General features: G+C 35.5%; 1 protein-coding gene across 3 annotated transcripts in view; it reads right to left on the bottom strand.

The window, feature by feature from the left end:
- Positions 1–1,787: 1,787 nt before the first annotated feature.
- Positions 1,788–20,688, bottom strand: part of CD274 (CD274 molecule) — a 20,154-nt gene continuing 1,253 nt past the window's right edge. Inside the window, exons 2-8 of one of the 3 annotated variants that reach the window (XM_025051439.1) lie at positions 17,522–17,647; positions 16,794–16,859; positions 14,956–15,297; positions 8,859–9,143; positions 7,117–7,224; positions 5,573–5,632; positions 1,788–4,481 (exon numbers count right to left, since the gene is read on the bottom strand). In XM_025051439.1, the coding sequence (XP_024907207.1) occupies positions 4,459–4,481; positions 5,573–5,632; positions 7,117–7,224; positions 8,859–9,143; positions 14,956–15,297; positions 16,794–16,845 (870 nt within the window). In that variant the 5' untranslated portion in view covers positions 16,846–16,859; positions 17,522–17,647 and the 3' untranslated portion in view covers positions 1,788–4,458. The remainder of the gene's footprint in view (positions 4,482–5,572; positions 5,633–7,116; positions 7,225–8,858; positions 9,144–14,955; positions 15,298–16,793; positions 16,860–17,521; positions 17,648–20,688) is intronic. The other 2 variants (XM_006918377.3, XM_025051440.1) reach the window with 2 other exon arrangements.

Genomic DNA, 20,688 nt, shown 5'->3' on the forward strand with positions numbered 1-20,688 from the left:
GAGAGGGTTGAAGAGGTGGGTGAAAAAAGGGATGGGATTATGGAGTACAAATTGTTAGTTACAAAATAGTCATGGGAATGTAAAATATAGCATAAGGAATATAGTCAATAATATTTTAATAACTATATATGGTGTCAGATGGGTACTAGATTTATTGGGATGATCACTTTATAAGTTATGTAAATGTCTAATAACCATGTTGTACACCTGAAACTGATATAATATTGTATGTCAATTGTAATTAAAAATAAAAAATTATCTTAAAATTTATTGTAGTAATCATATATATATTACTTTTAAATGGCTCTTTTATATTTTTCTGTCGAGGGAAAGATGTAAGTAGATAATCAGCAAGAATTACAATTAAAACTCTTTTTTTAAAGCTTCCTAGTAACATCACCGTATTATGCAGTCTTATTTATTTAATGTTGCCCTCTTAATGTTCCAATTTTCCTTGACTTTGTTGATTTGGCAGCTATTCAGGTAAACGTGGTGACCTTGTTTGTTAAACCTCATTGCCAGCCCATGGCATAAAATAAGATCATGTATGTAAATCTTGGTGCCTGGCATAGAGTACATGCTCAATAAATGGTGATTATCATGATTATTAATGATAAAACCCCACCACTAACAATTGCTTCAGTTTGGTCAAATGTTAACTCTTTTAAAATATAAATAATTCTGGAAATATTTAAATTATAGTAGGGGTACGTTCGTTTATTTTCTTGAAAATTTTGGGTCTTAAGGTAGGGAAAAATTATAAAAATGGAATATATCTGTCTTCACAAATTTGGCCAGAGATAGCAATAATGAAAAAGTTAATTTTGAATTCTAAGTTTTAAAATACTAATAATTTATATGCTTTCTAAAATATTTAGATAAAAATATATTTGGCCCACTGTGGCAGATAGGCACACGCTTTAAAACGAACGGAGTAAAAGTTTAATGAAAACACATTTTCAGGCTAACTTTTCTATAATATGGACCTCTACAATGTCACAAAATTCCAGCTAGAACCATGACCCCAAAAGCCAGCCAGAAAGACTAGTCTGAAAGGTAGAATATCCTGATGCCCAGCACTCATTTTTATTGCTTTGATTGCCAGCACCTGGCATAAGTATTATACCATCATCATTTCTACAGAGATACCGATATTCTTTTTTAAAAAACACGTAAAACCTGACATACATTCTTAGAAATTACCATCACCTTTTGAGAATGTCTGATTCAGAGAAATGATCAAAAGTCTCTTCAAAGTGACCTTGATGACTAAATATTTAAGCTAGATGACACATTAAAAGTTCTACACTTCCTTAAGTGGCAAGTGTTGTCATTTTGCTTTGAAACTATAAATCTTCTTCCAGTCCCACCCTCTACCAGGCCTGAGTCCTCAACTTGGCTTCTTCTAGGTTTCTCACTTCCTTTCCAGAACCTGAAGATTGAAATACATCTAGCCTCATATGCATTGGCTTACATATCCATGTTTACTGATCTGAGAAGAGTACTCTCATAAAGGAAAGCCCCTTCACTTCCCTATACTTCCCTCGACCACTCTTCTTCCACCCTTCCTCCCTCAGATCTTCAATTTAGATGACACAGTTTTGACTTTTTTAATATTGTCCTAAAAGAGGAGAGAATAGAATTTTTCAATATCTTCTTTTAAAAAATAATTCTTTTGCTATTTTTCATCATACAGGATTCAAGAGTACGCTGTGTAAACATAGAAGCTATGAAAAGAAAAGAACTAGAAAGGTGGCTGACGATATTTCAAGTAACTGTCTCCACTGGGATGTTAAACTTGGAGTGGTTTTATTAAACATGTAGAAAACAAGAAAATGGACATGCTGGTGTGCTAGAAACAAAATAAATAAGAATATTTTCTTTAATTAATGCAGGTGTTAACAATGACAATCAAATACAGAATTAGATATCATCTCTGCCTCTGACATTTACAATAAAACACAAGACAAAGGGATAAAGTGCCTTACAAATCCAATGCCATGAAAAGGCATTAAGACTTAGGAATGGAGTGAATAGACTGTATCTCTTGCTCAACCAGAATCCTCGCTTGTGCTTCATACAAACAAGGAATATTGTACAGATGAACATGTGCAAAAAGATAACAGAAGACATTCTGTTGGAGATTCTGTTTCTTCAGCCTTGACATGTGACAAAGCAGAGAAGGTTTTCCTTGTCATCAATCAAGGTAACTGGCTAAGAGGGAAGGAATACTCTGGGAGCTCTTGAGAGGCCATTTGAATCTCAACGCCTTTGGAAAGCAGCATCTTAAGAGGCCTGTGTAGTGATGAAAACTGGCAGGACCAAGAGTTTAAGCACAGCTCATGTACCTTTACTGGCAAGTTGAGGGTCTAGGGTCAAGACACTCTACTGGAATTTCCAAAAAGAGCATGTAATTTTGCAAGTGCAACATCAAAGTCAAGTTTATACTCAAGTAAGAAAGAAAAAAAAAAACAGTTCCAGACATGATTCTGTCATACAGAATTAGTAATAAAGTCACCCTTTAGGACTAAGTTGACTCAGTGTACCATAGAGAATTCATGGGTCCCACTCCAAGAAACACAAAATAAACCAAATCCAAACTCTGTCATAAAGCAAGTATTCAATGAATGCTGGTTGTCTAGGTGTAGCACATATTTAACATGTACTAAGTCTTATGAAAGATACTAATATTTATAGAAAAGGTGACCCAGAAACAAACAAGACATAGTGCTGACCTTTGGGAACTTCAAATTTGTTTAAGCTTCTACATAAAAAAAATAATATATTAAATAAAAAATAGCAAAGTGCACAGCAAGCACATAATTTGTTACCATTTATGTGGAAAAGAAGAAGAAATAAAAAATATACTTTTTCATATATTTTCACATCTTTTCATAGAATATCTTCAGAAAAATAATAAAAAGCAAAATGGTTGCTTCTAGAAAGGAAAATTAGATGATTAGGAGGATGTATTTTAAATCGTGGAAAGGTCTGAGTTCAAAATTCAATTGCATTTAAATAAAATGAACTGCTAAACAATACTAGACGGTATATAAATAAGCATCAGATTGTATGGCAAAGACAAACAAATCAGGGATAAAGATAATGATAAAAAAGGAATGCAAGAGTTATTTTAGACAGTTTTTTAAAATATTGACTTCTCATAAATTAAAATTGCTTTATTAAAATACTTAAGTATTTTCAACTGTCTAAGAACACACTGACTGGCCACTCAGAGTGTCCCCTCCTTTTGGCAATATTTCTATACTTTCTTCCTCACACTATCGTTCTTCTCTAATACCTAATGTCTCTAATGTCTATGCTATGACATTGCACTAAATTGTAATAATACATTTTCTCATCAGTCACCCCATCATGATATGAGCTCCTTTAGGGAAGGTACTTTATCTTACATCTTGTATATTCACTGCCTGGAACAGATATTGACATGCAAGGGCATTTCTTAAGTGTTTGTTGAATGAATAAATTTCTCAAAGTAAAACAAAGCTATAAATTGTATTCTAAAAGGACAGTAGGTGACAGCCTTGGAAATCTGAGGTCTGCTATTTACTAGGTTGGGCAAGTTACTTTATCTCTCCATTCCCTTTGCTCTGGAATGAATATAATAATAAAGTGTACCACAACACAGTTGTTATAGGGATTAAATGAGATTATGTACATAGGATACCACATAGTTGTAAAGCTGATATTTAAATGTAACAGATACTACGGTAAAGTGTCTTACCTTGAGGTCTGAAAATAAGATTATTTAATAAGGTAATATCAGATACAAGCTAATGGTTTGTTCTGTATGCTTCCTATGTACCAATAGTTATAGAGGATACAATGCACCTTACAAATACTATACATTTTACTGGACACACACAAGTCATTAAGCAATAAGTTTAGTTTGGTGACAAAATTTTAACTTCTGCTACAATATATCTTCAAAAGAAATCATTTATAACCACACTCATGTTGACAAGACCCTCACAGACTCAAAATAAATAGAAATAACTCATATTTAAATACTGTTGCTACATTGGGACTCTCAATCACACAGAAGACAGATGGAGACACTGAGTGAACGTAACAGGCACTTCTGTAGGAACTGACCATTAAATCAGAGAATCTTCACTTGTTTTCCCAGGATGAGTGATGGACAATTTGCATGGAGGCTCATTATTCACAAGTGTCCTTTCTCTCTTCTGTAAACACCGGTGAGTCTCCCAGTCATTCTGAAGTACCAAGATTTCCTTCCAGGCTAACCCTTTGTAACTCCACCGTTCTTCGTTCCCTTCTTCTTTCCCAGCTTCCATTTTCAGTGCTTGAGCTTTTTAAGTCCTGCATCATCTACAGTCCACTGGCCCGTTGTGTACCTCTGGTCATGCTTAGCCCTGACGAACTCAAACACAGGCTGAGATTCCCTGCTTTAAGATCAGAGGTTTCAGTGCTGGATTACGTCTCTTCAAATTGTATATCTGAAGAATAATAATGAGAAACATATTATATGTGCTAAATAATATAAATTTGCAAGAAGATAAAGAGGCAGATTATATCTTTGCCCAATTACCTTTACATGATAAAGGGTGACCAACCATCCTGGTTTTCCCTGGGACTGTCCTGGTCTTAAAACTAAGAGTCCCATGTCCTGAGAAACCCCTTAGTCCAGGGCAAATTGGGATGGTCGGTCACTTAGGATGATCCAAATGACATTCATTAATTTACTTTACAACACAAAGGACTAATGCAGACCACATAATGAAACCTGCCTGAGCTTGTCCATGCTAATTAGACTACTGTAAACATGGGCTTCTTATGAAGTTTGATTTCTAACCACATTAAAAAGAATTTAAAACCTTAATATAAATTTCTTCTTAGTTCAATCAGCTGGGTGAGGTCTTTCTGAGCTTTTATAAATGTAGACATTTGTGGCAAAATGGAATTAAGCAGACAAGCTAAGGGTAAATTTCTACGGTCAAGCTAGTGGGCCTCAAAGCCTGAATTTTGTCACCTACCAGCTGTGTGTTTGGGGCAACTTACATTATCTTCTTGGCCCTCTTTTATCTACTATAAAGTGGGGGATGATCTTAATATTTATCTCTTTGATTTGAAGGGTGGGGGGAATTAAATGAGGTACTGCACAAGAAGCAGTTAACATAGTACCTGACACATAACTTCTTTCTTTCATTCTTTCTTTCTCTCCCTCTCCCTCTCTATGTCTTTCCCATCCATATAAATCAGCTTGGTCCGCTATCGCAGGGAGGAGTTAGGAGACAGAGCAATAGAAACCTAGAAGAGAACCTGTCTCCTCCCCACCTGCAGTACTCCTCCCCCAATACACACGCAAAGCTGCTCATCATTCCTTACTCTCCAGGGCCATCCCTAAATCTTCTCAGATGGTGGGAGGGGTTCTTATGTTAGAATTATGAGGCAAAAAGAAGTCAGCAGTTCCAACAGCTAGCATTCTCTAAAAAGCAAAGGGATTATGGCTGATAGATTTCTCCCTGTTATCGCTTTAACTTTTTGTTTCCTTTTCCTTCAACTTCCCGATCCCTGCTAATATTCTTACCATTTTGTTTCTTCGAGTTCATGTCTTGAGTGCCACATTTTTCCACATCCATCATTCTCACTTGAAAAAGAAAAAATCATTTTTATTTCCACAAAACACAATTCTACATCCCATACAGTGACTCAAGTTTAAATTCCAGGTTCCTACAAAAGATTTTTAACCCCCTAGGAAATCTGGTAGACTTCCTTATTCCACAGGTCCCAAGCCCTGAGGTTGATTCAACAGGTTAGGGCACATACTTTTACTCCTAGATTTTCTTTAGGGGTATATACTTTTATTTCTCATCCTTCCCTCTGAGATGGACTGTATTTTGAGATACTTTATTTTGCATTGCTTCTCTAGGCATTTCTAATGCTAATTATATATTACAAGGGAATATTCAAAATGCAACAGTCACTTCCTTGGACAAATCAACTCCATTTCAGAATCTTCCTATCACTGAAACTTGGTATTTGTATTCTGGCTGTCTTTGTTCTGCTGAGTATCTAGTCATTAGCAATAGCAGCCTTCACTCCCTCAGTTACACCATGGCCCCAGATTCACCCACCCCCTTAAGAGGTTGTGGGGAATTTCTCAACCAGTGGAACTCCCTTCCACTTCCCTGTTGACATCAGATAACTCTAGGCACATCAGCGTTGGGTCCCTTGGTATACTTCTCAAAGTTCTGGAGAAATGATTACTCTGAATCATCTTAAAATGGGAGGAAGTTATTTGAATAGGCTTATTTTCCTGGATTTTAATTGTTGTCATAAGTAAATAGAGAGATAAGCACATGCAAATTATATAACAGTCAGAAATCTGACAAAATACTCTATGGTAAAAATGTTACAGCTCAACATGAGGAACTATTTTTATAACTTAGGGTGCCCAGAACCAGTTCAATATAATAATGCATCTGACGGAAAACTCGAATTAAATCAAAACCAACAGGTATTTTAGCTTTCTCTTTCCTGTAAGTCTGCGGTTATTTGCATAATGAAAAGAAACTTATACCTGGTCTTCTTCAACCTCTGGACACACCTATTCTCCCACCCCATCTTGTACCCAGCGACCTTGCTCAGCTTCACTGTAATTGCTATTAAACAGTGGACTGTCTTCATGTCAGCTTGCAAAGGCAAGTCATGTTCTCCTGCAGCCATGATCCAACTCTCACCCCCTCAGAAATGCTACTACAGTATTCACTGCTGCCCTCCAATGTAGGTGATGCCACTGAACAGCAAAATGAGCGGGACTGGAGGAAGAGGTGATGCACAGGTTTACATAGCTAAAATGGCATAGCTAAAATCTACTTTGCACAATTGAAAATTGGCCCTAAAAATGAAGGCTAATAGGAAGGCAGCATTTTATAAATCAGTGTTTCCTAGTGGGGGCACCACTAGCATTTAGGGTAGGATGGTTCTCTGTGACACTGCCCTGCAGATTTAGCATCCTTGGCTCTGCCTACTAAGTGCCATTGTGACAACAGCACCCCCATACATTGTGACAACAGCACCCCCATACATCCCCCACATCCACCGTAGAGACCATTGCAATAAAGGAAATACCATCTCTTTTCAGACAGAAGATGACTGTCAGGGCTACAAATAACAATGGGATGATTCCCAGAATTGCCAAATGAGTCCTCTTGTTTTCTGGAAACTTAAATGATGGTTCTGAAAAACAAAACAAGACAAAACAAAAGACAAATTTTTGATGGGAAGGGGTAAGGAGAATAATCATCCTTGAAGTTTAATTTAGGTTAGCTTTAGGTTAATTTCCTTAAATACCAAAAGTTTCTGGCCAGTTGAGTGGCTGGAATAGTGAAATGCCTCTGATATGAAAATAGGAAGAGCATGGAAAAGTGGAAGAAGCTCAGGCTTTGGACAGATGAACCTGGGGTTAAATTCTGCTGCCTCCCACTAGCTTTGACATCTCTGACAAGTCCTTTAACCAGGCTACAAAATGAAAACGATAACTTTTGCAAAGCTAATGTTTGTCATAATCCCTGACTACCTAGTTCAAGCTTTACAGACACAATAGCAGTCAACCTTTGTATAGTAGCTTGTGGTTTATAAAGCCTGTTCATATCTATTTTATTTGAGTCTCAAAATAACTTTATGACTTAGGCGTGCCTAACTCAATAGGTGTTTTTTTAAAAAAAAATTCCCAGGTTACAGATGAAGAAACAGACTCCAAGCAATTAGGTGAGTTATCCGAGGTTTCCCACCAACAGGTTGTCATAAAACAGCTTTTAAATGGCAGGAACCCATTAATGCAGTTCCTACCAAAGTGACTCATACCTCAGTCAGAGCATCTTTAATTATCAAACTTCTTTTGTTCTTTTTCTTCACAGGACCATCTTGAAAAATATTTTCCTATTGCTTGACTTGTCTACCCAATGTTTTAGTTGTTTTCTCTGAAGTACCCAAAGCTTTACTGTCAACATCTGTTGGGGGAGGGGTGGGAAGAAGCGCTTCTCAGAGCACCTCCGGCTTTATATTAACATCATGCATGCCCACCTCACTTTCTCTAAAGGTCTGAGCCTTTCGTCAGACTGTATCCTACCTCACCCACTTTACCCACTCCTGTAGGGCAGGGAGACAAAAAGTAGTTAAATCTGTGTAGGCAAGAGTCTCAAATCATCATCATACACTGTAGCTCATTTATACATATGATAACCTTGCTCAGTTGGTTATAACCATATAGGGAATTGAAGCAGGCAGAAGTTGAATAACTTGCCCATGGACACACACAGCCTTATGTCTTATGCACTAAGCAGACTGCCTTGAATTGGAATGTCATAGACTACCTTGGGGGAGGCAGATGGGGAGAAAGGATCTCTCTCATTTGGAATAAGATAGAAAAGTACATTCTATTTGCTTCTTGCCATAGAAACACTGGAGGGAAAGGGGCAGCTCTATGTGCTCAGATTTGGATTCCTGAAACATGGCCTGAGTTGAGTATTCCTCTCAGGTACTCCCCAGACACCCCAGACACAGGAGCATTTCCGGCATGGATGAGATTGACTGTTTTCTTGTCTGTTTCCTGGAGAGTGTGAACTATCTTATTCTTCTATGAGCCCCCAATGCCTGGCACGTAGGCCATATTCAATAAATATTTGCTGAATGTTTATTAAATAGCAATATGACTTGGATGAATGCAAGTGAGGAAGAGGATGCATTTTGCAAATATAGTGCTGTTCATTCATTTGTTTATTCAACAATGAATGCCTACAATGAGCAGGCATCATGCTAGGTGCCAGGGGACAGCACTAAGCATATTTCAATTGAGACATTCAGAATATTACCTGGGATGACCAACTCAGCTGTACTGTTTTCCTCAAAATCTGATCTTCGAAAAGTGCAGTAGAAAATCTCGTTAGCTGTTGTGTTGATTCTAAGCGTGCTGGTCACATTGAAAAGTTTCTCCTCCCTCTCGGAATTGGCAATGGTGGTTTTGCCACTCAGGACTCGTTGGTCACTGCTTGTCCAGATGACTTCAGCCTCGGGGTAACCCTCAGCCTGACATGTTAGTTCATGTTCAGAGGTGACTGGATCCACAGAAATTATTTGGTTGATTTTGTGGTATGGGGCTAGGTCATGAGCAAAAAGAAGTCAGGGCTTTTGCTTAGCACAGAACTAGATGTGTGTCTACATTAGAAAGATTATCAATCCAAGCTAGTTTTCATAGAAATAAGCATACTGTTCAGCTGTCTCAGCAGTGGGGAACCCCAGTTAGTTCTGACCCAACTCTTCATACTTAGGCTGAGTTTGGGCTTCCAGGAACAGCCATCTAGCTATATGTATAATATTGCTATTTTTATTGGGTTCGAAGTAAGTACATAAATTTTTTTTTTAAATTGTCGTCTTTAAACCAGTACTCATTCTATCCAAATATAAAACATGTCTGTTCATTTACTCAAGTATTTGTTTGTTTCCCAGTGAAGTTTTATAGTTTTTATATAGGGCACATTTCTTCTTACATTTATTCTTGAATATTTTGTTGTTGTTGTTATAATGCTGTCTTCATAAACATGAATCTCTCCAGCTGGCCAGCACTGTTTCCTTAGACTATTTAATAAACGGAAAATCCAATTTTGATGTGCCATTCACTTTTTCAACTTTATGTCAATGATCAGAAATTAGGTATGAAAATAGTATAATGTCATTATAAAAACTGATATATGTTTCTGGATGAAACTTTTTAAAGTTTAAATATAAATATATTTTATTTTAAAATAGTTTTATATTTACAGAAAAGTTGCAAAGATAGTACAGAGCTCCTGCATACCTCTCACCCAGCTTCCCCCATTGTTAGCATCTTATACTACCATGGTACATTGGTTATAACTAAGGAACCAACATTAAACTTCACACTTTGTTCCTTTTTATTAGTTTTTCCCTAATGTCCTTTTTTTGTTCTAGGATCTCATCCAGAACACCATGTTAAAACACTTATTTTTAAAACATTTTTATGCTGGCTATTTTAATAAATCACTTAAATTATTATATGCAAGGAAGAAAGTTTGATTAAATTATAGATTGTTGGTTTGAGAACCTTTTAGGATTAAGATACCCGGTGTATCGACTATTATTTAGTGCAGTCACATCACCTAAGATCTTTACTCATGCTTATTCATTATAAGTATGTTAGCATGTTATTATTCTGTTAGCATTATCTTTATTTTACTCCTAATACTTTGGTGTAAACATTAGTGGTCCACCTAGAACCTTAACTCTGCATTTGCTCACTGAAATCATAACATGGCTTTATGATATATTCACAGAGATTTAACACAAAACAGCCAGGAACAAACAAAACTTAAATAATGATGTGATTTTTTTTGTGCGTGCTCTTATATCAATAAAACCAATAAAAACACTGGAAATCAACATAATCACAATTTGAAAACACATAAATAATGGTTCTTATCACCACATGAGTCCTCAACCTTGCATCTGTTATGTTTAAGAATCATTAAAAACATGAATACACTGATTATACTTCATGAAATAATATTACCACAACAGGGTCTCATTCATATAGCACATTGCTTGATTTCCAGGCAATTAAAATTTCAAGCCTAAAATCACAATTAATGGTAAATTGTTAAAGATAAAATGTTGGCTTGTTTACCCTTCCATTATCATTTTTAATGGTCTAAGAATAAAGGTTATTTCATGCCTAGGCATTACCATTTTTAATGGTCTAACAATAAAGGTTATTTCATGCCTAGGTATATATATATAAATGTGGTATACCTGTAAGGGCCCAATGAGTGGATTCATTCTGCTTGTTGATTAAATATCCACTATATTAGTCTCTAAAGTGGGAAACATGTATTAGGGTATAGGAAGAAAATATTAGAACTTCCACTTATATGTATTTTTATCATAACAATTAAGAAATAGTCTAAGCTTAATACACTTTACTGATTGACACTGGGCCTCACTTTGTGCCACTCGAGGGTCTTGTGGGAAGCAGTGAGTTTTATAACACCAAAGGGAGGACAGTGACTCATTTGGGTTTATTATAGATTTTCAGATTCTCTTACCTAATTTTAACTAAACTTGCTTTAAAAATAAACAGCTAATCAAAAAGTTTCCCACAAAGAAACTGAGGATTGAAGATAATACTAATAATTCAAGCATAAACCAAAACAAATGTCATTTTACCACTACTTTATGACATTAAAACAGTAAGTAACTAATTGAACCTCAAGGCATTGGTTAAAAAAACCTCAAGATGTCAAGACTATCTCCCTTTGTTAATGATCAGTTTCACCTAAGTTTCATTATACCTTAAATATTAGCTATGATAGTGAAGCATCATAATTAGCAAGAAATTAAAAATATTTATTAGATTTTATTTCATCCTTTTAGATTTCTATTTTTGTACATTTATGGAGTGTATAATATATTGAACCATAAGAAATTGGTGATGTTCAATTTTTTTTGCCTTTTAAAAATGTCAATTTCTTATGCTATAACCTATATATTAGCACAAGTATATTCTTTATAACTACATCGCACACACACAGATATACATACATGTTAGTTTAACATGCTTTATTGATGGAGTAGGTAATCAAAAACACTTGCAGACTCCTGGTGAACTTCATCTAGAGCACACATGGGTTGATGCAACTGTCACATCAAGACTGAGAAGAGCTCATGGCAGTTTTGAAGTCAATGTACAACTTGATACACACTCTGAGAGTACAGATACAGGCAGCAAAACCTGCTTGTTACAGGTACAGACTTCAAAGCCAGATTGCTTACGTTTAGAAGTTGGCTTTGCCACTTAATAGCTGAGTGAACTTGGTCAAAGGACTGAATTTCTTTGGAATTCAGTTTCCTCGCCCATAAAATAATAACACCGCATATCATTGCAACTAAGATGCCATCTATTGACAGACAACCTCAGATTTCAGAGACATAAAATGTGAAAAACATGCCTCTTAGACATGATGAAGCTCCTACTCCATAGAGTCATTTGAGGATTAAGTGGGTTAATATAGGTAAAGTGCTTAAGACAGGGCCCGGCACATTAGTACTATGTAAGTGTTCATTTCTACTACTATTACTACGAGAGCTGCTGCTCCTCTACTACTACCGCTGAAATGCATACTCATTAGACAGAACTGATAGTTCCTGTAAATTTTCACATCTTCAAGCCTGTTCATGTTTCAAAATGTTTAGGCTTATTCTATTTGAGGAAATATTACATTCATTCATTCAACAAATACTTTGTGTGTGCGCTTGTTGCACTACTACTTTCACATGCCAAGTCCGAGGGACACAGCAATGAATAAAACAGACCCAAATCCCTGCCTTTGTGGAGTATGTATTTTAGAAGGAGGAGAGAAACAATAAACAAAATAGATCAGTACATTTATATGATACGTTGCATGTGTTAGATGGGTATAAATGCTACAGAGAAAACTTAAACAGCCCTGACTGGTAAATTTGGGGGAGCGATGGGTTTGGTGGGAAATGATAGCAGATAATCTTTGGTCCGCATGAATAAATTAGCTTTATTGGGTTAACTATGCAATATTTGTTCTTTCAGTTGCCTAATCTCATTTAAGATCTTGAAAGTATAAAGGGCACTTCATCTTCCCTGCTATTAGGTCCAATGATTAAGGAAAAACAGTATTTCAGTTTAAAGTCAGATGCCGGAGAATCTGGTATTTAAACTAAAAAACAGGAAATGTGGAATAATACTCAAAGTGTTAATAATAATTGAGTTAATCCAAAACCAAACTCTTTCAAATTTCAGTTTCAAAATGCTTCACATTTAAATTTCCATGGTGAGTAAACTCCCTGTGGGGAAGCTGTGTTACCACATGTTAGCAGTGATGGGAAGAGAAGCCTGTGTGTTACTGTGAAATCATTTGCATACTAAGGGAACTTGGGAGTTCTATGTCTTTGAGACGTGTAGTTAGCTCACAGGAGGTGGACACCAAACTTCTACTGGAGACACAGCCTCAGTGCAATTGAAACCTGGTGCCTGACTTACTCTCAGTGCAGCGCAATTCAATGCCTAAGATCATTGTAGGTAAATGACAACAAGCTGGATTGGGAACATAATGCCAAGTTAGTAATTTACTACACAAAATGCAATAGTCAAACAAATCAGATGTTGGTCATCTGTTTTGCTTTATCAGGGATCCCTCCTTGGAATAACCATCAGAGCCAGAGACTTCTTAATGTTTCCGAAAGGGACATTACAGAGCCCAGGTGGCCTGAAAGAATATCTTTTCTCACTACATGGACAGCTGTCCCACTCTGCTACTCCCTACAGGTCAATGAGAGACCTTTTCTGGAAACAGAAACTTACTCTATATACTTCTTTCTACCTGACTGCCAAGCTTAATGCTCTTCCTCTCCCCCCAGGATCCAGCAATTTTGGCTGTTTATAGGGTTAAGTCTTGGTAATTTCTTTCATGCCTTGAAACAAAATAGGTGCTTGATATTTGCTGATGGACTGAAGAAAAGTTGAAAATCTTAACATGGGATCTCACTATTTTGCTTTGATGACTATCACTGCTCTGGAGAAGCATATGGTAAAATATAATTAAAATTAAATCTATTTCACGGCACAAGTAACTTTTTCTTGACGACAGTAGCATCAATTGAGCCAGAATCAGAGACCAGTAATGAAATACAAAAGAAATGCATTTCTCCTAACTTCTATATAATTTTGATTTTGAGTTTATAATGATCAGTTATCCCTTTAGAATAAATGTAAACTTTTTCTACTTATATGATTGACTTTCAGACTGATAGTAGTTAGTCTAGGAATGGAAAGGCCAAGGGATGATGATTTAATTCTAGTTACATATTAAAAGGTCATCATGTGAAAAAAAGGAGCAGGCAGATAATTTCAAAACTAAAAGTAGAGAGGGCAGATTTCAGCTCAATATCAGTAAGTAATTTCAATAGGCTATGGAAGGGAGATCCAAATGACAGGGGTGTCATTATGGGAAGTATATAAGCAGAAGATTCTTTGGGGGATTTCTGTTCTTTGGGAGTTTGGATTAGCTTCTCTTGCCTGGGATCCTTTCAGCTCTCAATTCTAGGAATCTTAACAGTGAAAGTGGAGATGGTCAGCTAAGGTGTTTTCCTTCGCTTAGCTAGTGAGCACCCAAAACTTTGAATCCAGATGACTTGATGACATATTTATAGGTTAGTATCCAGGAATCTGACACTCACAGTTCCTTTTTAACACTCTATGACAACATTGGTATAGATTTTCAAGATGAATGTATGCCCACTGAGCATAGTTTATATCATCTCTAAGGAAGAATAGTTTCCTCTATATTTGATATAATTATTTTTTGCCTTCATAGATTAACTTCAAGTCTCTTTGAATGTGAACCTTACAGTAGGTTTGTTTTTAATATATTTATTAGGGTTTGACATAGAGAGGTTCTAATGAAGGAAATGCTGGCAGACCTAATAAAATAAAAAAAATAGCAGTTGGATAAAAAAAAAAAAAAAAATCCTGGAGGGACACACAAATAGCAGCTACCTAGTTATCTTTGCATGCCATGGAAGATTCCTGGTGTAGGGAGGAGGGACACTTTTGTAATTCATTTTATTCCTTTCCATAGCATATGATTTATTTGCAAGTATATGTATTACTTTTATAATAATAATAAAAAGTAAAGACTAGGAATTTAGTTTTAGGAAAACTAAACATACTATAGAATACGGTCCTATCATGTTTGGCCCTGGATCACTAGGGATTCTCAAATAGGAGGTGCTCAAGTGAGTAAGTGTGTGAATGAACAGACTGCTGCTATGGAGAGGAAGGCTGGACTTTCAAGAATGAAAAGTTCACAACACAGGATATGATTTTAATGAAGGTTGGGCCTCTTTAGCTATAATAATTCTTACCATGGACTTTCAAAGTAATCCGCTTGTAGTCAGCGCCGCCATAGCCGATCAAGCAGAAGTAAACCCCTGCATCCTGCAATTTCACATCTGTGATCTGAAGTGCAGCCTTTCCCAAGAAGAGCTGGTCTTTCAACAGCTGGGCCCTCTGGCTGTAGCTACTGTGCTGAACCTTTAGGTCCTCCTTCCCGTTTATAAACTGAATAATTTTCTTATCCTCCATTTCCCAGTAGACAATTAATGCAAACAGGTTTAATTGCTCTTCTACTGGGAATTTGCATTCCATTGTCACATTGCTGCCATACTCTACCACGTACAGATCCTTGGTAACTGTGATAATAAATGCTGAAAAGAAAGATGACCAGTCTTCAGAAGGTGGAAAATTCCTCAAAAAGATGATAGAATGAGTACACTGTTTATAAACACTTTATCCGGTCACTATGTGATAACTACATGTAAGGACTTACTTTCCTAAAAAACATATTTTATCCAGTGGGCTTGCAACATGTTTTGGGGTACTATATCTCATCCCTAAGTTAGCTAGTAAAATTGGCTAAACAAGTTGTTGTCCCAAAATTCATAAACATACATTGCTGTAGAAATACTATATGGTGATGGGGTACTTATAACCAGAAGACTTTGTTTCATGTGGACATCCCCAGAATGTCCTTTGACTGGACACCTATTTGCCTTCTGCATAGTCTGAACGACAGACTCCAAGATAGTCATATGCTGCTTAACAATGAGGACATGTTCTGAGAAATGTGTTGTTAGGTGATTTTGTTGTGCAAACATCATAGAGTATACTTACGCAAACCTGGATAGTACAGACTACTACACACCTAGGCTATATGTTGTAGGCTATTGCTCCCACACTACAAATCTGTACAACATATTACTGTACAAAACAACATGAGTTTGAATCAAGCATAAGAGAAAATGATGCAGTCAAGAGACATGGTAAACACAAGACCTAAGGCTACAATCAGCATAACATGGCATAATGTTTAATAGTAAACGTTTTTTATAAGTAGGAAGAGTACACTCTAAAATGATGATAAAAAGTATAGCTTAGCAAACACATAAACCAGTAACACATTCATTTGTTATCAGTATCAAGCATTATGTACTGTACAATAATTGTCTGTGCCATGTTTTTACACGACTGGCAGCACAGTGGGTTTGTTTATACTAGCCTCACCACAAACAGGTGAGTAATGTGTTGCACTATAATTTTACCATGACTGCAACATCACCAAGAGAAAAAATTTTCAGCTTCATTATAATCTTATGGGACCATCATGGTATATGAGGTCATCATTGACCAAAATATTTTTACGCAGCACATGACTGTAGTCCGCTCTTTTTGCTGCCCTAAACTCCTGATCAGTTGTCTCGTCAGAGGTATATGGGTCTAAAGATTTAAGGAGAGTCTCAGGATGATGCCAGTACTGTATTACCCTGGCATGTTCCATGGCACTATAATTCTTCCTTAGAACGTGCTCTTTGGGAAAAAGCAGGTCACAGAGCAAGATGAGTAAAATGATCCTGCCCTTGTTTAAAACAAACAAATGAAAGTATACACATAGGCCATTTTTCAAGATATTTTCAATATTTATATCTAGGAAATGGATAGCGAGTCAATTTTGTTTCTTTCAATTCGTCCATATTGCCTGTATCTTTGTCCAATGATATGAGTTTATAAAATGTTTTTGAAATAAAGAAGGGAAAATAGAACATCCTATCTATTAAAAAATACATCCATTTTAAATTATTTTAATTTTTAACTTCTGGTTAAAATATTTAAAATATAGAAACTAATAAAAAGATTGGTGTCTTACCTTTCAGCAAATGACAGTAGGCCATGAATGTAAAACCACTAAATGTCCTCATTTTTCTAAAATGACCTAATTATGGGAAGTACAAAAAGAAAACTGCTTTACTCAATAATTGAATACCCAGACATTATGGAACTTAGCAGTTCTAATTGAAATAGTCTTCTGATAACCAGATAATGACTGACTTCTAAGTATGGAAATGCAGTAGAGGATTCAGAAGTTCAATACCATTACTTAATATCCCAGAGCCATATAAAGCCAAACTTTAAAAAGCTACTATGATGAGAATTTTAAAATTTAATTACAAGACCTGAAAAAAAACTTGTACATTCAAAAAAAGAAGAAAATATTACAGCAAAATCTTCTCAACTATTTCATGTTTTTTTTTCTGCAGTATAACATATCTAGAAATCTAAACCTGCCTGTGCAAAATTTCAAAGCAAGGAGAATCTGACTTCCACATCTTCCACCTCTCAATGCTCTCCCACCCTAGCAGCTGAATACTTTCATTGTACCCTTTAACTAGTCAAGCCTTCCACTTCACTATTCCATCCATGCCAGCTCTCCCTCAGGTGCCATCCTTCAAAAATCTCCTCTTCTGTCCAGATAATAAATTTATTATTACAGATAATAAATCCTATTTCTGCAATAAACTGATTCCATTAGTAGCAGGGGGAGTGAGAAGAAACAGCTGGATTTGACTAATTCATACTAAGATGTGAATGACTCACAGCCACTCTTCAGGAGTATCTGCCTACATTCTCTTCTTCATTTTGTCATCCTGTTGAAATTCTCCCAATTCTTTCTCAGCAAACATCAATTGAGCATATTTTCTGTGCCAGGCACTACTTTAGGCACTGGGGATACAGCAGTGAACAGGAAAGAAAACTCACTTTTCTCTTGGAGCTTATATTCAAGTAGGAAAGTAAATAAAGAAGATTTGTACTATATTTCAGCCAATACATTTATTTAATAAGACATTTTCCCTCTGATTACACATACATTTATACACTTTGAGAAGAAAATTAGCTTTTCCTCTAAGGTCTCTTCGACCTCAGTATATACACGAAAACTCACAAATGATCAACTAATCAATGTTACACATATATAAGGCAGAAAATTAATGCTCCTAATATATACATAGTTCCTAAAAATCAATAAGAGAACTACACACAACCCAAAATGAAAATGAGCAAAAGATTCTAATATATAGTTCAGAGAATAAGAAATACAAATGATGTCCAAACAGGAAAGAATGCTCAATCTAACCAATAAAAAAAGTATAAATTTAAGACAGGGGATACCATTTTTCACTTATTAGAGTGACCAAAATTACAAAGATTCCTAATATATAGTTTTAGAGGATAATAACAAATGAGTTTTATCATCCACTAATAATCGGAATATAAAGTTGTATAACCTTTTTTGGAGAGCAATTTGGTAATCTCTATTAAAAATTTAAATGCATATGTCATTTGAGCTTTCACTTCCTCTCCTAGAAATATATCCTACAAAAACAAAAACATGTACTTATAACAATAAAGAGATGGAACTTCTAATATTAACCCAAAACTGGGACTACCCTAGATAACCTAAGTGGTTAAGTAAATTTTGGTATATTCATACAATGTAATATCATTAAGGACAGAATAAAGTACATGTATATGTATTGATTTTGCAGAGGTATAGAAAGTAAGTTGCAGAACAGAAATCTACTTTAGTTAAAAAAGAAAAAGAAAAATGTGTGTGTATATAAAAATAGATGTCAAGAAAAATCCATACCAAGATACTGACAGTGATTACCTCTAGGAGTGAAATTAGAGAGAGGATAGGTAGGTTTTCACCTCACTACAGTTTTTTTGTTTGTTTGTTTTTTGTTTTTGTTTTAATGAAGAAAGGACAAAAGAAAGAAAAAGAAAAAAAGGGGAGATGAGATTGTAAACAATTCCTTTGGAGTTTTTCTGTGTCCAAATTTTCAAATGAACCTATATGTTTTACTTTTATTATCAGAAAAAACAAAAACAAAATTTCACGAACCATTTCACCTTGCCAAGCTGCAGAATATCTGGCAGACAGAGTAGCAGAGTAGAAAGAACCCCAGAACCTAAAACATCTGAACTGAGGTAGAATAATGACATTTGTTTACATTTTTCTTCATTATCTTCATTATTAAAATAACTTAAACACATTACAGAAAATGAGAAAAGAAGGGGAAAACCACCTACTAGTTTATCACTTTAACCAAGGTAATGTCTGAAAACATTTTTGGTTATCAAAATGGGGTGAGGAGGTAGGTTGCTATTATCTAGTGGGTAGAAGCCAGAGATGCTGCTAAACATCTTAAAATGCACAGAACAGCCCCCATAGCGAAGACATATTCTGGCCCCAAATGTCAATAGTGTCAATGCTGAGAAAACTTGCAACCACTGTGATTATTTTAGCATATGTTTTTCTCTAGTCTTTTCCCCCTAAGAATCTTTAAAACAGTAATTACAACCTTATATATTTAATACCCATTTTTTAATTTAATATTATGACAAATATTTTCCATTTTAGTGTGTGATATTCATAATTATCTTATTTAGTAGTCCCACAATGTTTAGTTCCTTTATTCGGAGGTATAAGATTGTTTCCAACTTTAAAAATGTCAAAAGTATATGTGTATTCAGCAAATATTTGTTAGGTGCCACTTTGTGTCAGGCACCAGACTAGGCCCTCAGAATAGATTTCCCTAAATATTGATCAAGGAGAAAGAACATTTTCCTGGTTCTTGATGCATGTGGATAATTAGTACCAGTTACATTGTATCTTCATCCAGCACTAGGTATTGTTTTTAAAATATGTCTTCTAAGTTGATTATTTAAAGAGTAAAACTTGAAAAAAATAGTTGTCCATTATTAGCACAAGAAGTAATCAGCGAAGGCAGAAATTACCTAAAAAAAGAAATAAAACTTGAATTTTTCACGTGTTTGTTGATTGTTTTAGTTCTTTTGTGAATTTTCTGATTAGTTTTTGGCCTACTTATATTATTGGTTTCTTATCAACCTGCATGAATCCTTCATGTTCGCATGCATATGCATATACAAAAAGGGTAAATAAAAAGAGTTATCATCTTCTTGCTAGTGTGAGGTGCATTATTCTTATTAATCTCCTTATCTGCTCTGTAGATGCGGATAATGATGGCATTCAGACCTGTGAGAACACAAAGGTTATTGAAATGAGGCTACTGCAGCAGCTATCTGGCTGTTCTTTCCTTGGGCTAGAATTAATATACCACAATTATAAAATACGAATGCAACGTTATAAACACAAATATACTTATTGGGCAGAAGAAAACTTAAGCAGAAGAAAATTTAAAGCAAAGAACTGTTGAATGAATCAGAGGGACATTAAATCCACTAATGGATTACAACTAATTTTGGCAATGTATATCTGAATTCCCAGACAAGAACTGAGACAAAGAGCAAGGAAATGTGAACAAGGGAAGAAATGACAGTTCATTCAGGATAGAGAAGCAGGTTTGTCCCTGGGGGAACCCAGTATATGACTATGGGACTGATACTACTTTTCTATTTCCTAAGCGTAGAATAGATAGGAAGAAGAGACAGGAAAATAATTTAAGCTTTGTTTCTTAAAAGTAGGAGCAAGGAGTGTCTTGATATCTGCTGGTTTAGGGTTTCCTTTTATTTTTACCTGTTGTCTATCAATTATAATTTGATTTCAAAAAAAAAATTCTTAGAGTTCAATAATGTGTCTCCAAGTGAGCTGAAAACTCATTCCATTAATAGATCAAGAGAGTTGATCTGTTAAATAGCTACTAAACTATCAAACTATATTAAACTCAACTAAATCCTGTGCCCAAACTCCTTCCACTCAGTGACCCTGAGAAACACGTGTA

Source organism: Pteropus alecto, unplaced genomic scaffold (genome assembly GCF_000325575.1).
Source record: "Pteropus alecto unplaced genomic scaffold, ASM32557v1 scaffold95, whole genome shotgun sequence".
Taxonomy (NCBI): Eukaryota; Metazoa; Chordata; class Mammalia; order Chiroptera; family Pteropodidae; genus Pteropus; species Pteropus alecto.